The 21502-nt window shown below is 39.8% G+C and overlaps 1 protein-coding gene across 3 annotated transcripts in view; it reads right to left on the reverse strand.

Moving 5' to 3' along the window:
- The window catches only part of CHN1 (chimerin 1), a 1979161-nt gene that overhangs the window by 1352629 nt on the left and 605030 nt on the right, over window positions 1-21502 (reverse strand). For all 3 annotated transcript variants that reach the window (XM_044075564.1, XM_044075565.1, XM_044075562.1), the window contains one exon: window positions 18567-18622. In XM_044075564.1, coding sequence (XP_043931499.1) covers window positions 18567-18622 — 56 coding nt within the window. The remainder of the gene's footprint in view (window positions 1-18566; window positions 18623-21502) is intronic.

Here is a 21502-nt window from a genome sequence, read left to right on the forward strand (position 1 = left end):
CATTAACCACTAAGTGCCAAAAGGCAGGTAGTGGAGCAAACACTCAAATAAAAGCTATTCACAAAGCAAACAGTGCGATCAACCAAGTTCCTCTCCAGAATGGCGATAAACTAGATCTGAAATAGGTCTAGTGGAGCAGAATGTTATGGGTAGTGGTGTCAGAGATCGTTGGGCTGAAGTCTCGGAACTTGGCTGGCATTACCCACAAGTTGAACCCAGACAGAAAAGACATCAAAATATTTAAAAACAGAAAAAAAGGCTAACAAAGCCACTGACTTTAAAAAGAGAAACTGTGGACACTGGCAGTATTTCCAATACATATGCAACAGCTGTAATATTTCTGTTCCTGGTTACTCAAAGATTACTGGATGCCCAAGTTCCTTTGACTACAATACTTCTGGTATAGTTTGGAAAGACAGAAAAGGCATTGCAATGAAGAATTTACAAACACACATTTATGATGTAAAACAAGGACAAACATAGTGCACTTAGTAAATATACTATGATTTGTAAAGATTAAAAAATAAATATATTTAATTTTGGAAATGGGTGAGAGAAGCATCTGGGGGGTGAAGCATGGGAAACATTGTTGGAATACAAGGAATTACTTTGGCAATTGTGGTGAATGCAACTCATCTGCCAAGTCTTAATGAAAATGTTTTAACTACAGTGTTTTAAAATTATGATCAGGTAAGCTATGAATATGTTTTTGATAATTTATTAATTTAACAATGTTTTTTACAAAAGGCATATTTAACACTACACAGAGCACTTTTTAGTCATGCGACTAATTAACTTGATTGTATTTTTGCATTGACTAAGAAGTTTGCAATTATTTATTACTCAGTTGTGACGAAGACTTGAATTTCAAAGGATGAAAAAGCTTTACTGTTAAATTTGTTAGTAATAAAATAAAGCTTCTTGTGGTGGCATTTGTTTGAATTCTGTTTACTAGTTTATTATTTTCAGATGCAAGTGGTGTTTTATATTTATTAATAAGACTTGTCAGTCAAACTTTTTTTCAGTTCATCACAAAGCTACGTCTTACCCCTCTTACAGAATAGCGGTCATAGTTATCCTCATCTTTCCCCAAAATGACCTGCAACACTAGCTTGAAGGGAGGGAGATCAGGGCAATAAATAGGGATGACACTTTTAAGCTGCTTAAAGTGGGAAATACCTAATGAAACCTGAGACTATACCAGATAATCACACCTTCAATAAGCACATAGGACTTGCCTTTACTCTATGTCAAGCTTAAGAAATACAGTTCTAGAATTTTAATTATTGCTTATTGTCATATTAATATGTGTCAGTTACAGTATCTAAGGTTTCTTTAATATCTATAGGAAAGATAAAGTGCATGTTTTTCACTAAAATGAACCAGCACTTAACATTGTGCATGTCTGTTTATCGGTCACAACTACCTACATAAGAACTAACTTAAAATATAGTGACAAGTAGTAGCACTAGTAGTAATACTTATTTCTTTTTAAAAGAATACAAAAGGCACTTGAAACATAACAATATGCTCCAATATTTCGTCTTCCTTCTGAAGCATTTTTCATTCTGTGTGTTAGTGTTTGCTCAGTTACCTATTAGAAATCTTACAAGGTGAGTGGGTAAACTACATAGTCAAGCTTGTGTCTACAGCAAAACTGACATCCTTGTAAACTCACAATGGAGAACAGCAACAACAGGTAAAGTGCACTTTATCCTCATTAATGGGGGCAGTAGTTTTACTGGATCTGTTTAGTGGTTTTGGCTGTACAGTGGATATAAGAAGTTTACACACCCTGGTTAAAATGCCAGATTTTTGTGATATAAAAAAATGAGACCATAACAACTCATTTCAAAACTTTTCCCACCTTTAATGTGACCTATAACTTGTACAATTCAATTGAAAAACAAACAAATCTGTTAGGTGAAAAAAATACAAAAAAATAAACGTACAATAAGCTGGTTGCATAAGTGTGCACACCCTTAAACTAATACTTTGTTGAATCACCTTTTGATTGAATTACAGCATTCAGTCTTCTTGGTAGCAGTCTATCAGCATGGCACATCTTGACTTGGCAATATTTGTTCACTCTTCCTTGCAAAAGCACTCCACATCCGTCAGATTGTGAGTGCATCTCTTGTACACAGCCCTCTTCAGGTCACCGCACAGATTTTCTATTGGATTTAGGTCTGGGCTCTGGCTGGGCCATTATAAAACTTTAATTTTCTTCTGGTGAAGCCATTCTTTTGTTGATTTGGATGTATGATTGGGGTCATTGCCATGTTGAAAGGTAAAATTTCTCTTCATCTTCAGCTTTTTAGCAGATGCCTGAAGGTTTTGGGCCAACAGTGACTGGTATTTGGAACTGTTCGTAATTCTCTCCACCTTGACTAAAGCCCCAGTTCCAGCTGAAGAAAAGCAACCCTAAAGCAAATTACTGCCACCACCATGCTTCACCGTGGGGATGGTGTTCTTTTGGTGATGCAAAGTGTTGTTTTTGCGCCAAGCGTACCTTTTGGAATTAAGGCCAAAAAGTTCAACCTTGCTCTCATCAGGCCATAACACATTTTCTCGCATGCTTTTGGGAGACTAGATGTATTGTTTTGCAAATTTTAGCTGGGCCTGGATGTTTTTCTGTGTAAGAAAAGGCTTCCGCCTTGCAAACCTACCTCACAGCCCAGGCATATGGAGAATATGGGAAATTGCTGTCACATGTAGTACACAACCAGTACTTGCCAGAAATTCCTGCAGCTCCTTCAGTGTTGCTATAGGTCTCTTGGCAGCCTCCCTGACCAGTTTTCTTCTTGTCTTTTCATCAAATTTGGAGGGATGTCCAGTTCTTTGCAACATCACTGTTGTCCCATATTTTCTCCACTTTTTGATGACCGTCTTCCCTGTGTTCCATGGTATATCCAATGCTTCTCCTGACTGATACCTTTCAACAATGATACCCCTTTGATACTTTTTAATCTCTCTGTGAACCATGGCTTTTGCTATAGCAGGCAACTGAGTAAATGTAAGGAAAATCCTACTAGGACAGCTACGCTGTACTTGGGGTTAACCAGAGTCTCTTTAATTGATGGCAGGTGCGTACCCAAGAAGACTGAATGCTGTAATTTTTTTTATATTTTTTCCCTTAACAGATTTGTTTGTTTTTCAATTGAATTGTACAGGTTAAAGGTCAACGAGCTAAATAAGGTGGCTGAGGCATAAGCACATTTCCCTAAGTGGTCCAATGCCCAAGACTCTCTACTTGGGGGATAAACTCTCCTTCAAAAGGTCCTTCTTAGTGGCCACTGCCATCACAATAGCATGCATGGCAGGACCCTTACTCCACTGCTGCCAATCCTTGTATTAGTTTAAGGGTGTGCACACTTATGCAACCAGCTTATTGTACGTTTTTTATTTTTTTATATTTTCCCCTAACAGATTTGTTTTTCAATTGAATTGTACAGGTTATAGGTCACATTAAAGGTTGGAAAAGTTTTGAAATGATTTATTGTGGTCTCATTTTATTATATCACAAAAACCTGCCATTTTAACAGGGGTGTGTAAACTTTTTATAGCCACTGTATATGTTACACCACTCCAGCATAAGTCCAATAAAGCACAAAAAACAAGAGATTGGCACATTTATGCAAACTGAGTTGGTATAAATTCAGGTACCTTACTTCTCTTACTACATTTACATTTCTCAAGGATATTTTTCACACACACTGTTTTTATGAAGTATGGTACAGTCCCAAAGTCAGTCCACAGCCCATTTCAGGGAACCACCGAATTATAAATTAAACATTATAATCCTTACCCTAATTATTTTTTGAAGGAAGATGCCTTTATTTGTTCTTCCTTTAGTGTATTTCTTAGTCCCAGGTCCTAGCTTCATAAGTGTCATAAAATCTGTTGTTGTAGTCATCATACTACCTTAATGAAGATAATGAAGGAAATACTAAAGGCCCGAATCAAGGCAAAACAAAATGGCAACATGTATATCTCTTAGCACTTTTCACTGTCCCTACACACTTTTTGCAAGCATATCCTTTAATATTTTATTTAGTATTAAATACCAAGTTGTAAGTGTATATACGACCAAATAACCAAAAATATACCAAATATATGCTAAGAAGGACTGTAGCTCACTGCAATTGCTTACTTTCAAAAAATCACTTTTAATAGAAAACAAATAAAAAATGAACCCCTGAGGGTTAAAACTATTTTACACACAGGTTAAGCGCTTTCATCTGCTAACTGCAGACTTCATCAGAACAGTGAAATGTGTGTAACTCCCACTATATAATACTTTTTTTTTTTTAAGAAAGCTGGTACAAATAAGAAAGGAGGCAACATGTCAGGATACAATGTGCAAATAACAAGGTGCAATGTTGAGTGTTAAAGATGTGTATATTTTTTAACACAGCCCAAATGAGCATTTTTATATGTCATATATGTTTTTTTTTTTTTTTTTACAAATGTGTTTTTATACTATATAACAAAAGTGTAGTATTGTGTTCTAAGGAAGTACATTTTTTACCATAGAACAAATTAACATTTCTATATGTCATATAATGTATTTTTATACCTAAATGTGATATACATAAGCATATGTGATTGTCTTTATAGGCATACTTAGAAACTGTATGGTTACAGGGTGTAATACAAAACTGTGTAGGTTGAATAAGCAGAATTAATGAATATTCATAAGGTTAGGTTTTATTCATGAAAAGGTTAATTGATTGAACATTCCCATTGGATCTTGACTTTTTTAAAAATGTATTATATAGGGAGGAGTTGCACACATTTCACTGTTCTGATGAAGTATGCAGTTAGCAGATGAAAGCGAATAACCTGTGTGCAAAATAGTTTTAACCTTCGGGTTTGTTTTTATTTGTTTTGAAAGTAAGCATTTGCAGTGAGCTACGGTCCTTCTTACTGTATATTTGGTATATTTTTGGTTATTTTATTTAGTATCTTATATAGTATGCTTTTACTCAGAAATTGGTATTATGTTTTTTTTGTCTTCCTATTCAAAAAATCTTACAGTCATTTTGGTATATTCTGAAGGTCTTGTAATGGCAAATAAAAAATATACCTTTTTCAATGTGAATAATCACACAAAAGTAACTTAGCTGGGCAACAAATTAACTTTTTTAATTGTGTAGTGTGACTGAGGATGTAAATCAATCCAGTCTCAGGGATCAAAAGGACACAGTAGTTTTGGCAGCTCGCCTAATACTTATGAACCTCTACAATAAAAGTTATCTGAAGAATGCACATGTGGTGTATAACTAATGGATCACAAGCAGTTAGATTTTAGATGAACACCACACATGGCACTTAGCACATTACTTTGTAAGCGTTACTTAGTCCATTCATTTGCCCAATGTACATACTTTCTCAAACCTCCTTGAACACCTGTGATTTCAGAATTTTTTTTTTATTTTATATAAGTCACTCATTTAAGCATGTTTCCCCTTAGTGGGAAAACCAAAGTCCAGCTGTGTTAGTACATTATAAAATATCCAAATTACATTTATCATTAATTTATTTTCATATATTTGCTTCCACATGTGACTTGTAATTTCAGACAGCAATATATTATTAAATGACAATAAAATAAAATCAGTTTCACCACTTCAGTCTTGCACCCGAGCTGCAGTAAAGCTGAACTTTGATTAGATTTAACAGTTGCCTGGTCATTCTTGTCATCTAAATTTTTTTATTTAGTAGAGTACACTTACTATCACCTCACCTTCAACACAGAATCACAGACTTTGGGTATAATAAATTATAAGTTCTTTGAGTTCTGGTGGTGCATCATCAGGTCTGGACTCTAATCTGCTGTAGCTTTAACTCCCTCATTAATGACAAATATTCTGTTTTTCTCCTAACATTCTGGTACACGGATTTCATAAAATGTCTCTTATGAAATAGTTTCCACATATAGCATACTAATTTAAAATGTGAAGTGGAAAATAATACAGCTTATTCTTCTAGTGTGAATGATCTGGAACTTAACTGCTGCTTTCATGCAAAACCATTATTGTTTCTATTACAACACTAACAGTAATTCACTTTTTTTTAAGTTTTCCTTTTTTTACAGAGCTGTGTGAGTGTGCAGTTATATATATGTAAGGGTATATATAGAGTGAAGCCCCCCCCCATACCGGGGTGCATTTTTTTCCATCTGGATGAAGTTTTGTCCAGTTGCGCTGATCCAGTTGTAACTTAATAATTCAAAGGGGAGCTAGTTTCCACATCTGTGAAGTTTTGTTTGAGAAAAGCCACATATTTGTTACACTCGTATGCGCAATTAACACTAACATATTTTACACTCTCCAAAGTATTAGAATGTGTTGTTAACATCCAAATGTCAGACTGCTTAAACACACAAACAGATTCTTCCAAGGCACAGTGCACAAACAACACTGATAGAGTTGATTACACTGCACCCAGTACAAAATTGGTCTTATTACTGAAGTCCCCCTCTTAGATATTTCAAAGGTTGTTGATGCAGTTCAAGGGTTAATGGGTAAGTATTAGGCTAGCTGTCCTTGTGGGCAATTTTAAGCCTAGCCAGTTTCCCTTTTTTGTAATTGAATTAGCCTATCCTATTTGGCTAGACATTGGCTTTACCCATCCCATGGTTGATAATTATATATTACTCCTAATGAGAATAACTGGGATCACAAAATAGAAAATTTGAGGGGACCCATGCCTGGAAAAAACATTTAGGAACTGCCTCTGTCCATTAGTAGTACAGGGAGCAGTCCTGGGGTATATGTTCTGTTTCCCATCCATAAATCCAAGTTGCACTTGAATATGGACAGAGATGAACTTTGTTTTATGTGGATTGATAGTCTGTTCCACAGCAGCAGTATCCTCTGTAAAATATACCTGTCTCTCCAAACCATTCTGTTGATGTTGCAGAAGATGTTTAGATCCCAAGACAGAGTATTTCTGATGCCATCTGACTTGCTGATGTGTAGTAAATCCATCTATATTGGGTAGGCGAATGCCTTGTATGCCAGACATGATTACTTAATAGTTAACCAGATTATTTTCCCTTCAGCACCCCCAAAATGTCACAGGCAGTGAAACGGCACTAAAATAAGTTTCTGGTTATTTATAGGATAGAGCCTAAATGATAGGTTAGCAAAACTGCTACTCACACAAATTCAGCTTAGATGCACAAGTACCCCAAGGATCTATATTAGGACCACTATTACAATTTTTATTAATTACATGCAATATCATATACGGTAGTGCAGCATTTAGTGTTGTTGCCTCGCAGCAAGAGGTTCTCCTGTTCGATTCTCGGCTGGAGCGCCTTCTGTGTGGAGTCTGCATGTCCTTCCCATGGTCGAGTGACTTTAAAGACATGCAAGTTGGTGCATGCATGAATGGGTGTGCCTTCGCTGAAGGTTTGGCATCGGGCTGGCAACTCGGCACCGTAATAATCCACTGCCAATCATTAGCGGACCGGAGTTCCACTGTGGCGACCCCTAAAAGTCAAAAGACATGCAATATCATATCCATGGCTTAAACTTCTTTCTATATATTGACAAATCATAACTGAAAATATAGCCAAAGAAATGACAAAATTACAGCACTCATTTGATACTCTGATCAACTGGCTGCAAACAATTAACTTGTACTCAGTAAGAAAAAAATATATCATTTAATGCAATAAAGACGATACCAGCAGACATCAAAACCATTCCAAATGAACAATACAGACACTGAAATAATGCATTAATAAAAATATCCTGGTGTCACCACTGACAATAAACTCAGTTTTAATGTCCATACTGATGACACTGTATAAACATTAGCTAGTACATTCCTAATGTCATATTTTCTCTGGATGTTGTACTACAGTAGATCTCAACAAGGTTATTTGTCAAAAACTTGAATCAACATGCTATAAAACAGCAACATTTGCAGGCCAATCTGCAAGCACCTCTCATACCTGTAGTATTCTTAAATTAAAGTAAATGTCCTATGCTAGCAAAGCAAAGTTTGTTCATCTCACATTTATTCACAGACTTCTCTATCTAAACCTATGTCTAGCTTTCAGCTCACTTGTCTCTCTTGGTACATACCAAACACAGCTCTCAAATTTGAATAAAAATTATTCTTATAACCACATTAAGAATGACAACAAGTACCTACTTGCCAAACATTTGGAACACCATATTCACATAATTGTGAATTAGTGACAGTTATACCTCTTTCAAAAGAACTTTCAAATTCCACTGCAGCAATACACTGTCATGCTGCAAAAGTTCAGTTACATAGTCTAGCTACATACATGAGCCTCAACGAGTAGAACATTAACTTCTTGGGAAAAAAACATGTACCCATGAATTACCACATAGGTGGCAGTACACTAAACATCAAAATTGTGATGAGAGACTTAGGGACATAGGTGGACAGTGGTCTCACTTTTGATAACCACATCGCCACAACAGTCAGGAAATCCTTCTATGTGGCACACCTCATCACTAAGGGCTTTTCATCCAGAAAAAAGGAGGTCATTGTTCCACTGTACTCATCCCTCATTAGACCCATTATAGGGTATAATGCCCCATTTGGTATGTACCTCACAAGACATCTGCAACAGCTGGAAAGGCCACAGAAATACCTCGCTGGAAAGGCCACAGAAATACCTCACTAAAAGAATCACAGGCCTAAAGCAGATGCCATATGCTGATCGTCTAAAAAAACTCCAGCTATACTCTGTGGCATATCATCTACTCAGAGGCGATCTCTGCTTAACATACAAGGCCATGTCAAACCCTGAGCTGTTGGACATGCTCCACTTAAAGAAATCCCAATCCCTCAGAGCCACACACTCCAGGGATCTAAATCTTGTCATCACAATGAACAAAACATGCTAGAGGGATAGGTTCCTGACCCACAGACTCCCCATACTCTGGAATAGACTGCCCATACATGTCAAGCAGAGAGCCTCATTGGCCCTCTTCAAAAGGAACCTTGATGATTGGATGGGAGATAGGAAATTCACCCCAGGGATCATGTCAGTCGCCCTGCTAGACAGGGGTCCAGAGAAGTAAATATTGTGGGAAGAAATATCCAGGGAATTGTTATGGCTAGGCTTGTATAGGCCCTAGGGCTGATAGCCTAGTACCGACCTATGAACCCTCCTTAACTGTTTTTTCACTCTCCTGTTCTTCCACAAAACCCTGGTCAATTTTTATCCCTACTCTTCCAAAACATTTATACAATTATCCCGCTCCCATACCTATTGTTAGACATACCCATATATGCTGTTCTTACTTATGACAATAAAACCTCCATGCTGTAACTTGACTTAATAGCTTTATTTTATGAAACCATTTATGTAAAAGCTATCCACGTGTACTTAGTTAATTCACAGTTTATTGCCACAAATATTCCTGCAACTATACATGCTTTTGTGTTAAACGTTTTTTTTCTGTCTGGAATACTCTAGAGCTGTACTTATAATTTGTTGTAACAATTTTGTAAATGAATGTATGTGTTCCTTATTTTCCCTTTACTGACATGCAACATATTAAAAATCCAACAAAAGCTTCAGCCTATCCATTTTACAATGTTCATTCATGTTAAATAAGAAGTTATGTACCTACCATAACGTTCCATGTTAGTTGTCTTCTCTCGCCTTCTTTCTTGCTTGATGGGTTCACTTGCTTTAGCTCGAGAACTCCTTTTACCAGCTCGAGGCAGCCCCATATCCCATGATGCAAGGCAGGAAGTACCCAGATCTCGTTTGTTGACAAAAGGGCAATAACACCAAGCATAAACAATACTTCCCAACGGAAGAAGAAACTTACAAATGGAAAAAGGACCAGGTCCGAATGGTCTTTAGCATTATAGTTTCTTATACAAGGTCTGTCCAGGCCAGGGGAAGGAGAAGAAAGAAGGCGAGAGAAGACAACTAACATGGAACGTTATGGTAGGTACATAACTTCTTAATGTTAAGTTGTCAATCTCGCCTTCATTCTTGCTTGATGGGACCGCCCCTAGCACCTCTATCCTGGGTGGCTCAATGGAACAAACTCTTGAGGACTGTAGAGCCAAAACTGGCTCTGTCCCTGGAGGCCAAGTCCAATTTGTAATGGGAAACAAAAGTGTGAGGAGTGGCCCAAGTGGCGCTGCACAAATAGTGTCTAAAGGCAGTCTAGCTTGAAAAGCTGTAGAAGTAGCTAAACTCCTAGTTGAATGTGCTTTAGGTTTTGAGCACAGCTGTTTTCCCCTGATCGTATAAATTTCAGTGATGACAAGAAAGCCATCTGGACAAGGTCACTTTAGAAACAGGAAGGCCTTTTTATTATCCGCATAGGAAACAAAAGTTGATCAGATTTCCTAAATTTTTGTTCTGTCCAAATAATATCTAAGCTGACGGTGGACGCCAAGATAATGTAGCTTTTGTTCAGCTCTATCTGAATAGTTAGGAAAAATACAGGAGATCAATAGATTGATTCAGATTGTTTTTCGACCTTAGGTAAAAAGGATGGATTAGTTCTCAAAGATACTCTGTCTTTGTGAAAAACAAATAGGGGGGTCGAACCGAAAGAGCATGAAGTTCAGACACCCTCCTGGCAGATGTAATAGCCACTAGGAATAAAGTTTTCCAAGAAAGATATTTCAGGGAACAAGAAACAGCTGGCTCAAGGGGAAAGAATCAAGGATGTCAGCACTAAATTTAAATCCCACTGAGGAGGAGGATTCCTGATTGGAGGCTTTAGTAGGAAAATTCCTTTCAAAAAGGCCCTGCAGAGCCTATGGGACATAATATTATGATCTGCTATCCCGACATGAAAATTAGAAATAGCAGCCAACTGAACTCTGACTGTGGAAGAAGAGGAGCCTGCATGGAAAATCTCTGCTAAGAAGTCCAGAACTGCCTGAACAGGGGCAGTAAAAGGATCAATATTTTGGGCCTTAGCCCAGTAAGAGAAACGCTTCCATTTGCTTGTGTAAATCCTCCTGGTAGAGGATTTTAGTGAAGTTACTATGATATCTCTAACTGGGTTAGAGATCAAAGGAAGCCTGGCTAAGGAAGGAAGTGGAGCAACCATGCTGTGAGGTTGAGAGAAGGGATTGACCGGTGCAGCTGACCGGATTGGTGAATCAGTAGATCTGGCACTGGGTCCAGATGCCACGGCTGCACCAAAAGGTGATGATGGAGGAACGGAACCAAACTTGTCGAGGCCAGTAAGGGGCAATGAGAATCAATTTGGCTCTCAAAACGGTAGCTTTCTGGATCACCTGAGGGATCAGAGGAAAAGGAGGGAAGGCATAAAGAAGTCCCTGGGGCCAATCCTGGGTCAGAGCGTCTCTGTGGGATGGCCTGATAGAGGGAAGAGGCTGAAGAAGTCTGGACATTTGCTGTTTTGGGGAGTAGCAAAAAGATCGCAACATGGACGACCCCATTCCAGAAAAATCTCTTCCGCTATGGATTGCTTGAGAGACCACTCGTGAGGCATGAGAATAGCTCTGCTCAATCTGTCCGCTATAATGTTGGTTTTCCCAGGATATGCGTTGCTACCAGAAACCGATGAGAGGAGATCGCCCATTGCCATAGTCTGAGAGCTTCTCGACACAAGGGGTAGGACTTGGTTCCGCCCTGTTTGTTGATATACCAAACTACAGACATATTGTCTGTGTGGACTGCAATTGTCCCTACGGGAAGAAAGTCGTTGAGGGCTTGCAACATTAAAAGCACTGCTCTCATCTCCAGGACATTTATGTGCAGATGGTACTCGAACGGTTGCCACGTCCCATGAACCATCCTGCCCTGATAATGACCCCCTCACCCGATCAGGGAGGCATCCGTGGTGACAGTGGCTATCCGGGACGGAGGTACAAAGCACCTGCCTTGGTGAACCTGAGATGATGTGATCCACCAAGCAAGATGTTCTTTGCATGTTTGTGTCACCAGAATCTGGTGACGCATTGGGAGTTGCTGGTATGACCACTGTGTGAACAGCATCCACTGAAGGAGGCGCATGTAGAATCGAGCCAGGGAAGAAGAGTGATGGCCGCAGCCATAAGACCTAACACCTTTAGAACCATTCTGGCCTGTACCTTCTTGCTGGCCAGAATGATCCTGACATGAGTCTGAATGTCTGAAACTCTTTGTTCTGTAAGGGTAGCTGACATCCGAACAGTGTTTAAGTTTGCCTATGAAGGTAATAGACTGGCAGGGCGATAAGGATGACTTTAGTTGACTGAGATGCCCAAATGAGAACAAAGGTCTATTGTGTAATCCCTGGCTTGTATAAGCTGATGCCTGGTGGTGGCTGACAGGAGCCAGTCGTCGAGATACGGAAACACCTGGAATCCTTGACGGCCCAGGTGAGCCGTGACCACTGCCATGCATTTGGTGAACACTCTGGGGGCTGTAGTGAGACCAAAGGGCAGGGCTCTGAACTGGAAATGACTGGACCCCAGCAAAGCGGAGAAATCTCCTGGAGCGTCTGTGAATTTTGATGTGATAGTACGCATCCTGAAGATCTATTGAGCACATCCAGTTGTCCTTCTGTAAGAAGGGTAGAATTGACTGAAGAGTGACCATTCGAATCTTGTCTTCCTGACAGACTTGTTGAGTCTGCTGAGATCCAATATTGGTCTCCAGTCTCCCGTCTTTTGGGGACCAAAAGAACCTTGAGTAGATTCCGGCTCTGAATGGTCTATTGTAACTGGCTGAATGGCTCTTTTGCAGTAGTTTTGCGATCTCTAACTCTGCAATGTCCCTTAGACCGGTGGTACATCTGGAAGGGAACTTGAGGGGAAGGACTTTCCTCGAAAGGAATTATGTAACCCTTGGATATGATCGACTGTACCCATCTGTCTTGAGTGAGGGAATGGCAGGCTTCTGGGTACAGTGATAATCTTCCGACTGCCTCCAAGGAGGGACAGCCGGGCAACACCTCAGGGATGCTGAAAGGGCTTCTCAGGAAGAGACTCCCTGTTGCCCTGATTCTTCGGACCCCCTCTGCCTCTAGAGCCGGGCTTGTTGTTGTTACCCCTCTGCCTCTAGGGGTAAACTGACCACGTGAATGACTCCTTGAGATTTACGGAACCACATCTTCCCACCCTTCTGTCCTTTGGGATAAGGCCTAGAAGGGGTGGAAAAGCGGACTCCAACAGCAGAAAGAGTCTTGCCGTCCTGCTCACACCTAGTCAAGGTTTCCTTCACCTGAGGGCCAAACAAAGCTGACCCATCAAAGGGAGAATTTGTGAAGGACGCCTTAAAGGGATCAAAATCACAAAGCCGCATCCAGGCTTGGCGCCTAAGAGCCACACCTGTGCCTGCGGCTCTACCCATCAGCAGCATAAGATATTAGCCGCATGGAGGAGTTAGCAATGGAATTGAGGGTTCCTAGCTGCGAAGCAATCTTTTCTTGGGCCCCTGCAGCTGTAGGATCCTGAACTACTTCTCCCAGCTCCTTCAGGATATCTCTGGAGTCTGGTGAAGTGACAAAGATAATTCAGAACGCATAGCAAAGGTCGCTGAGGAAAACATCCGCTTGTACCTATCCATGGTCCTAGAGTCCTTATTAGGAGGATGGACGGGCACGGAAGGATCTGCAAGTTCCTTTTGGTGGCCGCAGCCACCACCATGGCATCAGCGGGACACCCTTTGTAAGGAATTGTTTGTCACTAGGGGCAGTTATAAATTTTGAAGGCCTCCTAGGGACTGGCTCTACAGAGTCAGGAGCTGTCCACGCCTTAGGTGCTATAACCCGCATAAGAGGGTGGCGGAGACACCCAGGAGGTGGAGGGTCGAGATCCAAACGCCTCTAGGTATACTGACTCATCCTCAGAGGGATTGTTGGTGGGCCAGTTTCCCTCTGTTTTAGAAGTTCTAGGATGTCTGAGAAGGAGACATCCTCAGAGGGGGATCTAGGGGATCCCTCTGACTCATCAAAGTCAGTATCTGAAGTGACAGATTCAGGGAAGTTTACATGCTTCCTCTTACAAGTCCTCTTCCTAAGAGGATCTCCCGAAACCTCAGGAGAATCCTCGGAAGAGGGGAAATTCCCAATGGGGAAACCTGAGGCGGAGGATCTCTGGGTCCTGTAGCAAGAGAAGTGGCAGAGATGTCAACAGGTACAATAGAGGGAGGAGCTACGGGAAGAGACTGCTGACTGATACCAGTGGCCAGTACACTCTTCATCACCTCGAATGCTCCCTCCCAGGCAGGTCCGAGACCCGCCAAGAGCTAGGAACCCAGGGGCCACCGAAGGGAAGTCTCCGAGGCAGATGTCGGAGCCGAGCTCACCAGGCCGAGGCTCCAAGGGGAAGAGCGGTTCGGACAAGGGTCCGATGCCACTCACCCTCGGAGGAGACCATGGAAGCCCGACCACAATCCCTCTAAGGAAGAGGAGATAAGAGTAGGGGCTGAAGGAACAGAAGGGGGTATCTGTCCTCCAGCCGTAGCAGTAACCATGCCCGAAGACTCCAACTCCAAGCTCTGGGGTAGAGTTGAAGGAGGAACTGTAACGGGGTGTGGACCAACAGTCGTCTGCTGAGACGGACTGTGTAGCATTTGGGCCAGTACCTGTGACTTGAGCAATCTACTGACCACTCTCTCTAGGTCATGGTCTGACAACCTGGATGACCTTGAAGATCGGCTCCGATGGCTCCGCTCCGATAGAAGAGGGAGGTATCGCTCCAAGGAAGGAGACCTCGACCTCTTCCTGGAATGGGTCATCGGAGCCGATATTACTGATCCTGTCGGCACCGATTTCTCAGAGCCGGCAGAAAGCCTCGATGTATCGGCTCCAGCCGGAGCCGATACAGCCACCAGAGTAACGGTGTCGGAGCCGATCGGCCGACCCCGATGCCTGTGCCACATGGGTGTCGGAGCCGACCGGAGCCGACACCGATGCCCCGCCGCGGGTGTCGGAGCCGGTCGGAACCGACACCACAGTGGTCAGCAGATTCGAACCGATAGCCATCGGCCGAAAGCTTAGGATCAGAATCGGCTCCAGCGGGCGATCTCGACTCTATACGAAGTCGGAGCCGAGGCCACAGGCTTAGAAACAGAAGCCTGGGTCTTGGCAGATTTAGTTGATTTTGTGGGGCCGACTTAGCCGGAGAGCCCTCCGGCTTAAGAAGACCCTGAGAATCAACTTATTCTTCTCCTGCAGGACTCTCTGGCTGAAGGAGTGACAAATAGCACAGGAGTCCTGCAGGTGAAGAGGGCCTAAACAGTACAGGCAAGAAGTGTGACCGCCTGTCAGAGACATCTTCTGACAGCACGAGTCACACTTCTTAAAACCTGAAACCTCTCTTTAGACATGGTGCCTAACAAAACACACACACACCAGTCCAATTAAATTAAATTAATACCAAAAGGGTATTTAGTAAAAATACCAACACACACACCCTAACAGGGGGATGGGATAGGTAAATTAACTGACTAAAAATTAAAAGAGACAGGGATTCTGTCAGAAAAAGTTAAATTTAAAGTTAAACTATCAAAAACAAAAAGTTTTTAACTAAAAGGGGCTTAAATGTCACAAATGTGAATTACTTACCAGGAGCTGGTAAAGAGAAGACCTCCCAAGCGAGATCTGGATACTTCCTGCCTTGCATCATGGGATATGGGGCTGCCTCGAGCTGGTAAAAGGAGTTCTCGAGCTAAAGCAAGTCGGAGCCGAGGGATCGGCTCCGAACCCATCAAGCAAGAATGAAGGCGAGATTGACAACTTAACATCATGTACATTACGGATTCCTATTACAAGAACTAAAGTTCACTACTTCGAACTTGTAATAGGAAGCGTCACTTCTGCAAACGTTCACTTTAATTAAAGTGAACTTTTGCGTAAGTGCACTTCACCGAAAACACCGCAGTACAGTGTAGGACACAAAACACAAACTATGTCCTCCACTATGCTGTGATAGTCACGGACCTTAGGGTTAGGGCTAGTTAGTAAAGCTATCCCCTCACCCTAACCCTAAGGTTCGTGACTATCGCACCATAGTGGAGGATATTGCTATGTCCTTCACTGCGCTGCAGTCGTCACAGACCTTAGGGTTAGGGCATGGGTCATGGTAAGGGGATAGCCCTACGGGCTATCCCCTTACTATGACCCGTGCCCTAACCTTAAGGTCCGTGAGTACTACACGGAAGTTCAGTACAGCACCCGTTCATTGCACTGAACTTTGCATAAGTGCACTTTCGATTAAGTGCACTTTCGCTGCAGTGAGCATTCCATGCACTATTTCGAATTAGTGAAAATTCGATCTAGTGTATGGAACCCATACATTACATATAAGACACAGTACTGTATGTTGTTTAGTCACTGTTCTTCCCATTTTTTTATACTTTCTGTAACTCATTATTTTAATATTAAATTATATTAAATTAAATTATATTATATTAAATTAAATGATATTAAAGTATATTAAAATACTCATCTTACTTATCTTCTTCCCCTATTCCCCTCGTCTCTCCTGTCTACTTCTCCATACTACATCTAACATAATTTCTTTGCATTGTCTGACATAGTCTCTATTATATGTTATAACTTCATAAACTAATGTACTTGGTGTTTCTTTGTATTTTCCAGGTCTCCTTAAAATGAATTTATGCACAGAAGGGCTAACTTTGTTAACAAAATATAAATAAATAAATAAATAAATAAATAAAGTACATACATACATTTTTTTCTCAGGGAACAATCCTTCACATATGTTATGAATTTCAATTTGATTTAAATTAATCTGTACTTTCTCTAAGTTCCACTATCCTAGTTATGCTTACAAATCACATGATTAAGACTGTCAACATAATTTGCATTAAGGGCCTAAACACTTGCATGGTATCTGTGTCAGAGACTATACATGTAGGTTTCACAATATGCCAAACTTATTTCTTTTTTTTTTTCATCATCATCATCATCATCATCACTATTCCAGTGTAAGCATATAATTTTCTTTTTCTTGTTTCTTTGCTAAGGGTTTTTCCTGAAATTTACTTTATTCAGCATTTATGATGAGGTGCAGAGTCATACACCTCCTGATCTGCATGTTCTAATTAGTCCAAGGACAGAACAAGAAGTTTGGAAATGAACATTCTTGTAACTTCATTCGTCTATGGAATTATACTACATGATGCCTACAGCAGCATTTTACCCGTGTGTAGCTATATATTAAAATAATCATTCCCCATAGTGTAAGGGACTAACAAACAATACAGGAACTTGGATATAAATAAATATAAAAACTGCAGCCTAAGGAGTTCTGATTCAACCAACCACACCAAGACAGAACTGCCTATTTTAATTTTGGTCAGTAAGTTACAGACATCAAGACTGGCAGTCCCATAACGTGCAACTTCTATTATGCATTTTAAATAATGTTTACTGGAGTTCAATGCATATTTTTAATATGGCATCAGAATGTGGTTTTATAGCCTGCAAGTGAACTTAAGGCCCTCATATGCAACATTTCTGCTATCAAAGGTTGCTCAATCTTCAAATTAGCTACTATATTTTGCTTAAAACACTTCTTGGGAACAATAAGAATTTTTTTCTTTTTTTTTTTTTTTATAAAACTTCTTGATACATAGCAAAGATCTGGAAAGTGACAGAGTTAGTGACTAAAAATCTTAGTTCGAATCCCGATGGAAAAGACTGCAGAAATGACTTGCTGTTACTCATAATTGCACGAACTGAGTTTCTGAGCATGCTCACATTTCAACCTGACATAGTAAATCCAGTTATCCAAAAGAAGCCTGATCACTTTCTGAAAGCATGCATAGGAAAATGTACTCAGCAACATCTCTTTCCTACATATGATAATTCAGAATTTACATTTATGTTACTGCTACATCAAGCTACAGTATTTATAGTACACTTTTATGTATCCCATACTGAAATAATACAGTCATGAAGTTCACTTTCAAAACAGTTTCTTCAAAAGCTACGAAAATGATCAAGCCACAGGCAGAAAAGCAAGATTTTTAACTGCAACAAACTGTGGGAAAGATCCACATCAATGGAATATCACAAAAAAAAAGAAAAGGATTAAGCATCTGATCTGCCTATCACTACCCCAGGGAAAGAGTGGGCAGCTGTAACTTATCATGTTTCCACCTAAATAAAACAAAAGTCTTTCAACACAACCGCACTTAAATTTCTGCTAGAATGAACTGATAATAATATGCACCAGCCCATGTCCTAACCAGCAAAGAAAAAAGGAGAAGATGGTAGCTGACTTAGTGAAGATGTCCACCAAAACAAAAAATCTTCCAATCCAAAGCAGTATCAAGAAATTTGGCACTTGAATCAGGCATGGTTCTAATCTCTACTCTGAGAATTCTACCTGAGGTGTCTGATCAAAGAAGTTAAACATACTTGAAGCACAGCAGAGTTGCCCCTAATAGGCAATATGTACAAAGGTGTAAAACAATACATAAAGTACAATGGGATACAAGCTGAATTTGGATCCCTCAGAAGTGAATTAAATCTCCAGCAATTAAAGTCATCACTGCTTAATACAAACAGATGCTAACAGTTCTGAAAAACCTTGAAACAAACACCAACCTCACATGTGCAGGTAATTCGCCTAGGATGTGGAGCTTCTTGTTGTAATTGATACACTGAAAATAAAACATTTACAATTTTACTGCAGTCTTTACAAATATTATAAATAACATTTACATATAATAATACCTATTAAATACATCCACCACTTATGCATATAAACAAAAAATATATAACTGTGTACAAAAAATATACAGTCTAGAACCTTTTTCTGACTGTAGACATCTACACTGCATTATGCAGAAAAGTAGATGCAATTTTGTAATAGTATTCTAAATGCTTTAAACATACTTTATGCAAACACTCAAACAAACAAGAGGATGAGATCAGTGTGGAAGAAGTGTTATTAAACTATTTGCATTTACAAGATCTATATCCTAAGAACATCAGATAGCAGGCTCTTGTAAAAGAAAATAAACTGGACATGTATCTGAGTAGTTAGGCAAACAGACAAGGCATATACGGTAGTGGGTAACAATACTTGAAGTGAAAGGCATTACAACCTGAATTACCATTCTTAAGAAGTGAATTCTATCTCGAGAAACTAATTAGGAAACATTCATATAATTTAACAGGGTGATCCTATTCAATCAGTTCATCTGATTTGACACATGGGTCCTCAGAGCTGCTTGTCAGATCCGACTGGCAACTTCAGTGCTCCAGCCTCAAGCCCTTTAAGAATTTTTCCCCCCATAATGCATCTGTCCCCTTAACTAGTCCAGATCTTTTCTGCTGTCTTTGCAACCAGACATGTTCAACAATTGCATCCAAGTGCTCCACCTCTTCACTTTACTTTAATAAATACAGTAATTAGTTCTTTGCAGTTTAGCACTATTCTCATTTAGCATTTACAGCCTTTTCTGGCCCCTTTTAGAGCCCCGTTTCACCCTCGCTCATGCCTTTCCCCTTCAGGGAACTTATTTTGTGTGTGCTGTTTCTAGCCTAGTTTGTATTTCTTAAGGAAGTTCTAAACTTGTTTAACATTAGTGTTTTAGAGAATTTAAAGCAATGTAAAATTTTTCCTAATAGTCTACTTCCTTGAAGGAAGCAGTGCACTCTAATTCTTCCAAAACTCTCCTGCCCTTTGATAGCTGAAGATGGAAACAATTTAATATAGTATGAAATAGTTTACAAAAGTATGAAATATTTTAATACATTTGAAATAGTTTGAAAATAGACTGAAATAGGTGAAATAATTTGTAACAGTTTGTTGTGTGAGTAACTTAGTGTTGTGTATATTTTTTTTGCCGTGGAAAAACAAATGAGCTTTAAAAAATGCTCTATGTGCACCTGCTGATCTTCACAATCAATTCATTACTCCCTCCAGATCTGGAGGTATCAAAACAAAGAAGCACTCAGAGAAACCACCAGAGGTTATGGACTTGGATCAAAAGGATAAAGACAATTGGATATGACGTTATCATCTACAACTCCAAAGAAGCCCACGTTAGAGGAATGTTTGACACATTCCCCCTTCTCCAGCTCCCATTCCCATGGATCTCATTACTCTCTAGGACCCACCTATTAAAGAATCTACTGGGGTAAGGATAAAGTAGTGCCCTACCCCCAGACCATCCTCTGCTCTGTCAAATTAAAAGTTATGTACTCACCATAACTAGCCATCTCTGTTGTCTATTTTCATTCTTCCTTAACACGTGGGTTCAGATCCAATCCTTGGATCTGACTCAGCCTCATACTCCAGACATCAGATCCTAACTCTTAAGTTCCTCCCTCTACCCATAATGCCTTAGTCCATCTCCATTACCTCAGATCAAGATTGTGGCCATAAGAATCCTATAGCTAGACAGAGACAGGAATAGCTGACAATAAAAAGAAGGGCTCAAACCCAGAACTGTAAATTCTAAAACACAGTCCAACAAGTTTCTCCAGAAGATTTAAGGATGGTGAATGGATGTGAGGGATGTTGAGGAAGAATAAAAATGGACAACACAGATGCCTAGTCATGGTGAGTGCATAACTTTTAAACATGATGTTGTCCTTTTCATTCTTCCTCAACACATGAGATAGAGTCCCCAGCTACATTGACCTTAGGTAGCCCACATAAAAGGATATTCTGGAGTACAGCCAAACTAAAGGTGGCTCTATTTTTAGATACAAGATCCAGTTTGTAATGAGTAACAAAGATATGAGTATTGGACCATGTTGCGCCAGCACAAATATCATCAACAGATGTTCTTGACCAAAAAGCAGAAGAAGCGGGCATGGATTTGGTTGAATGAGCCTTGGGTGACTTTGACAGGTGAATGCCTTGTTGAGAATACAGCTAAGAAATACAGTCAATAATTGATTTGGCTAAAGTGACTTTTGGTGCAAAGGAAACAAATAGTTGATCTGATTTTCTGATTTGTTTTGTCCTGTGAATATAAAAGCATAAATGTCTGTGCACATCAAGGAGATGACGCATGGGGGGAGCCTAGATGGCCAACTGAAAGCAGCACAAATTTAGAGCTCTAGAAAACTACTATAAAATACAGGAAAATAATTAGTCTTCTTCAACAAAAACTACCAAACTTAGCTGATAAAAATCTAATCTATATTATTTGAGACTTTGATGGATTTTCATAGACATTTTCCTGTCAAATTGTCTTGGAGCCATGTATATCCTGTAAAAATGAGTAACTCTAAGAATTCTCACTCTGAAACTGCTTTGAAGAAAAAACTACAGTTGGTGTCTGCTACCCTGCAAGAGCTGTCATTGAAAATGAATGGTTTTAAGGAAAACTTAAAAAATTTCAAAAAAAACTGTCAAAAATAAACTGATGTGTTTAAAGAACTGCTTCTGCAACATCAAACTAAAATAACAGACATTGAAATTAAATGATATCAAGGAAAAACTCAAAGAAGAAACTCAAAATTAATTTCTCCTTGAGCAGATTACCTGGCTTCTCAATAAAATAGATGATTTGGAGACTAGA

Source organism: Protopterus annectens, chromosome 6.part1 (genome assembly GCF_019279795.1).
Source record: "Protopterus annectens isolate FY-2018-M chromosome 6.part1, PAN1.0, whole genome shotgun sequence".
NCBI lineage: Eukaryota > Metazoa > Chordata > Ceratodontiformes > Protopteridae > Protopterus > Protopterus annectens.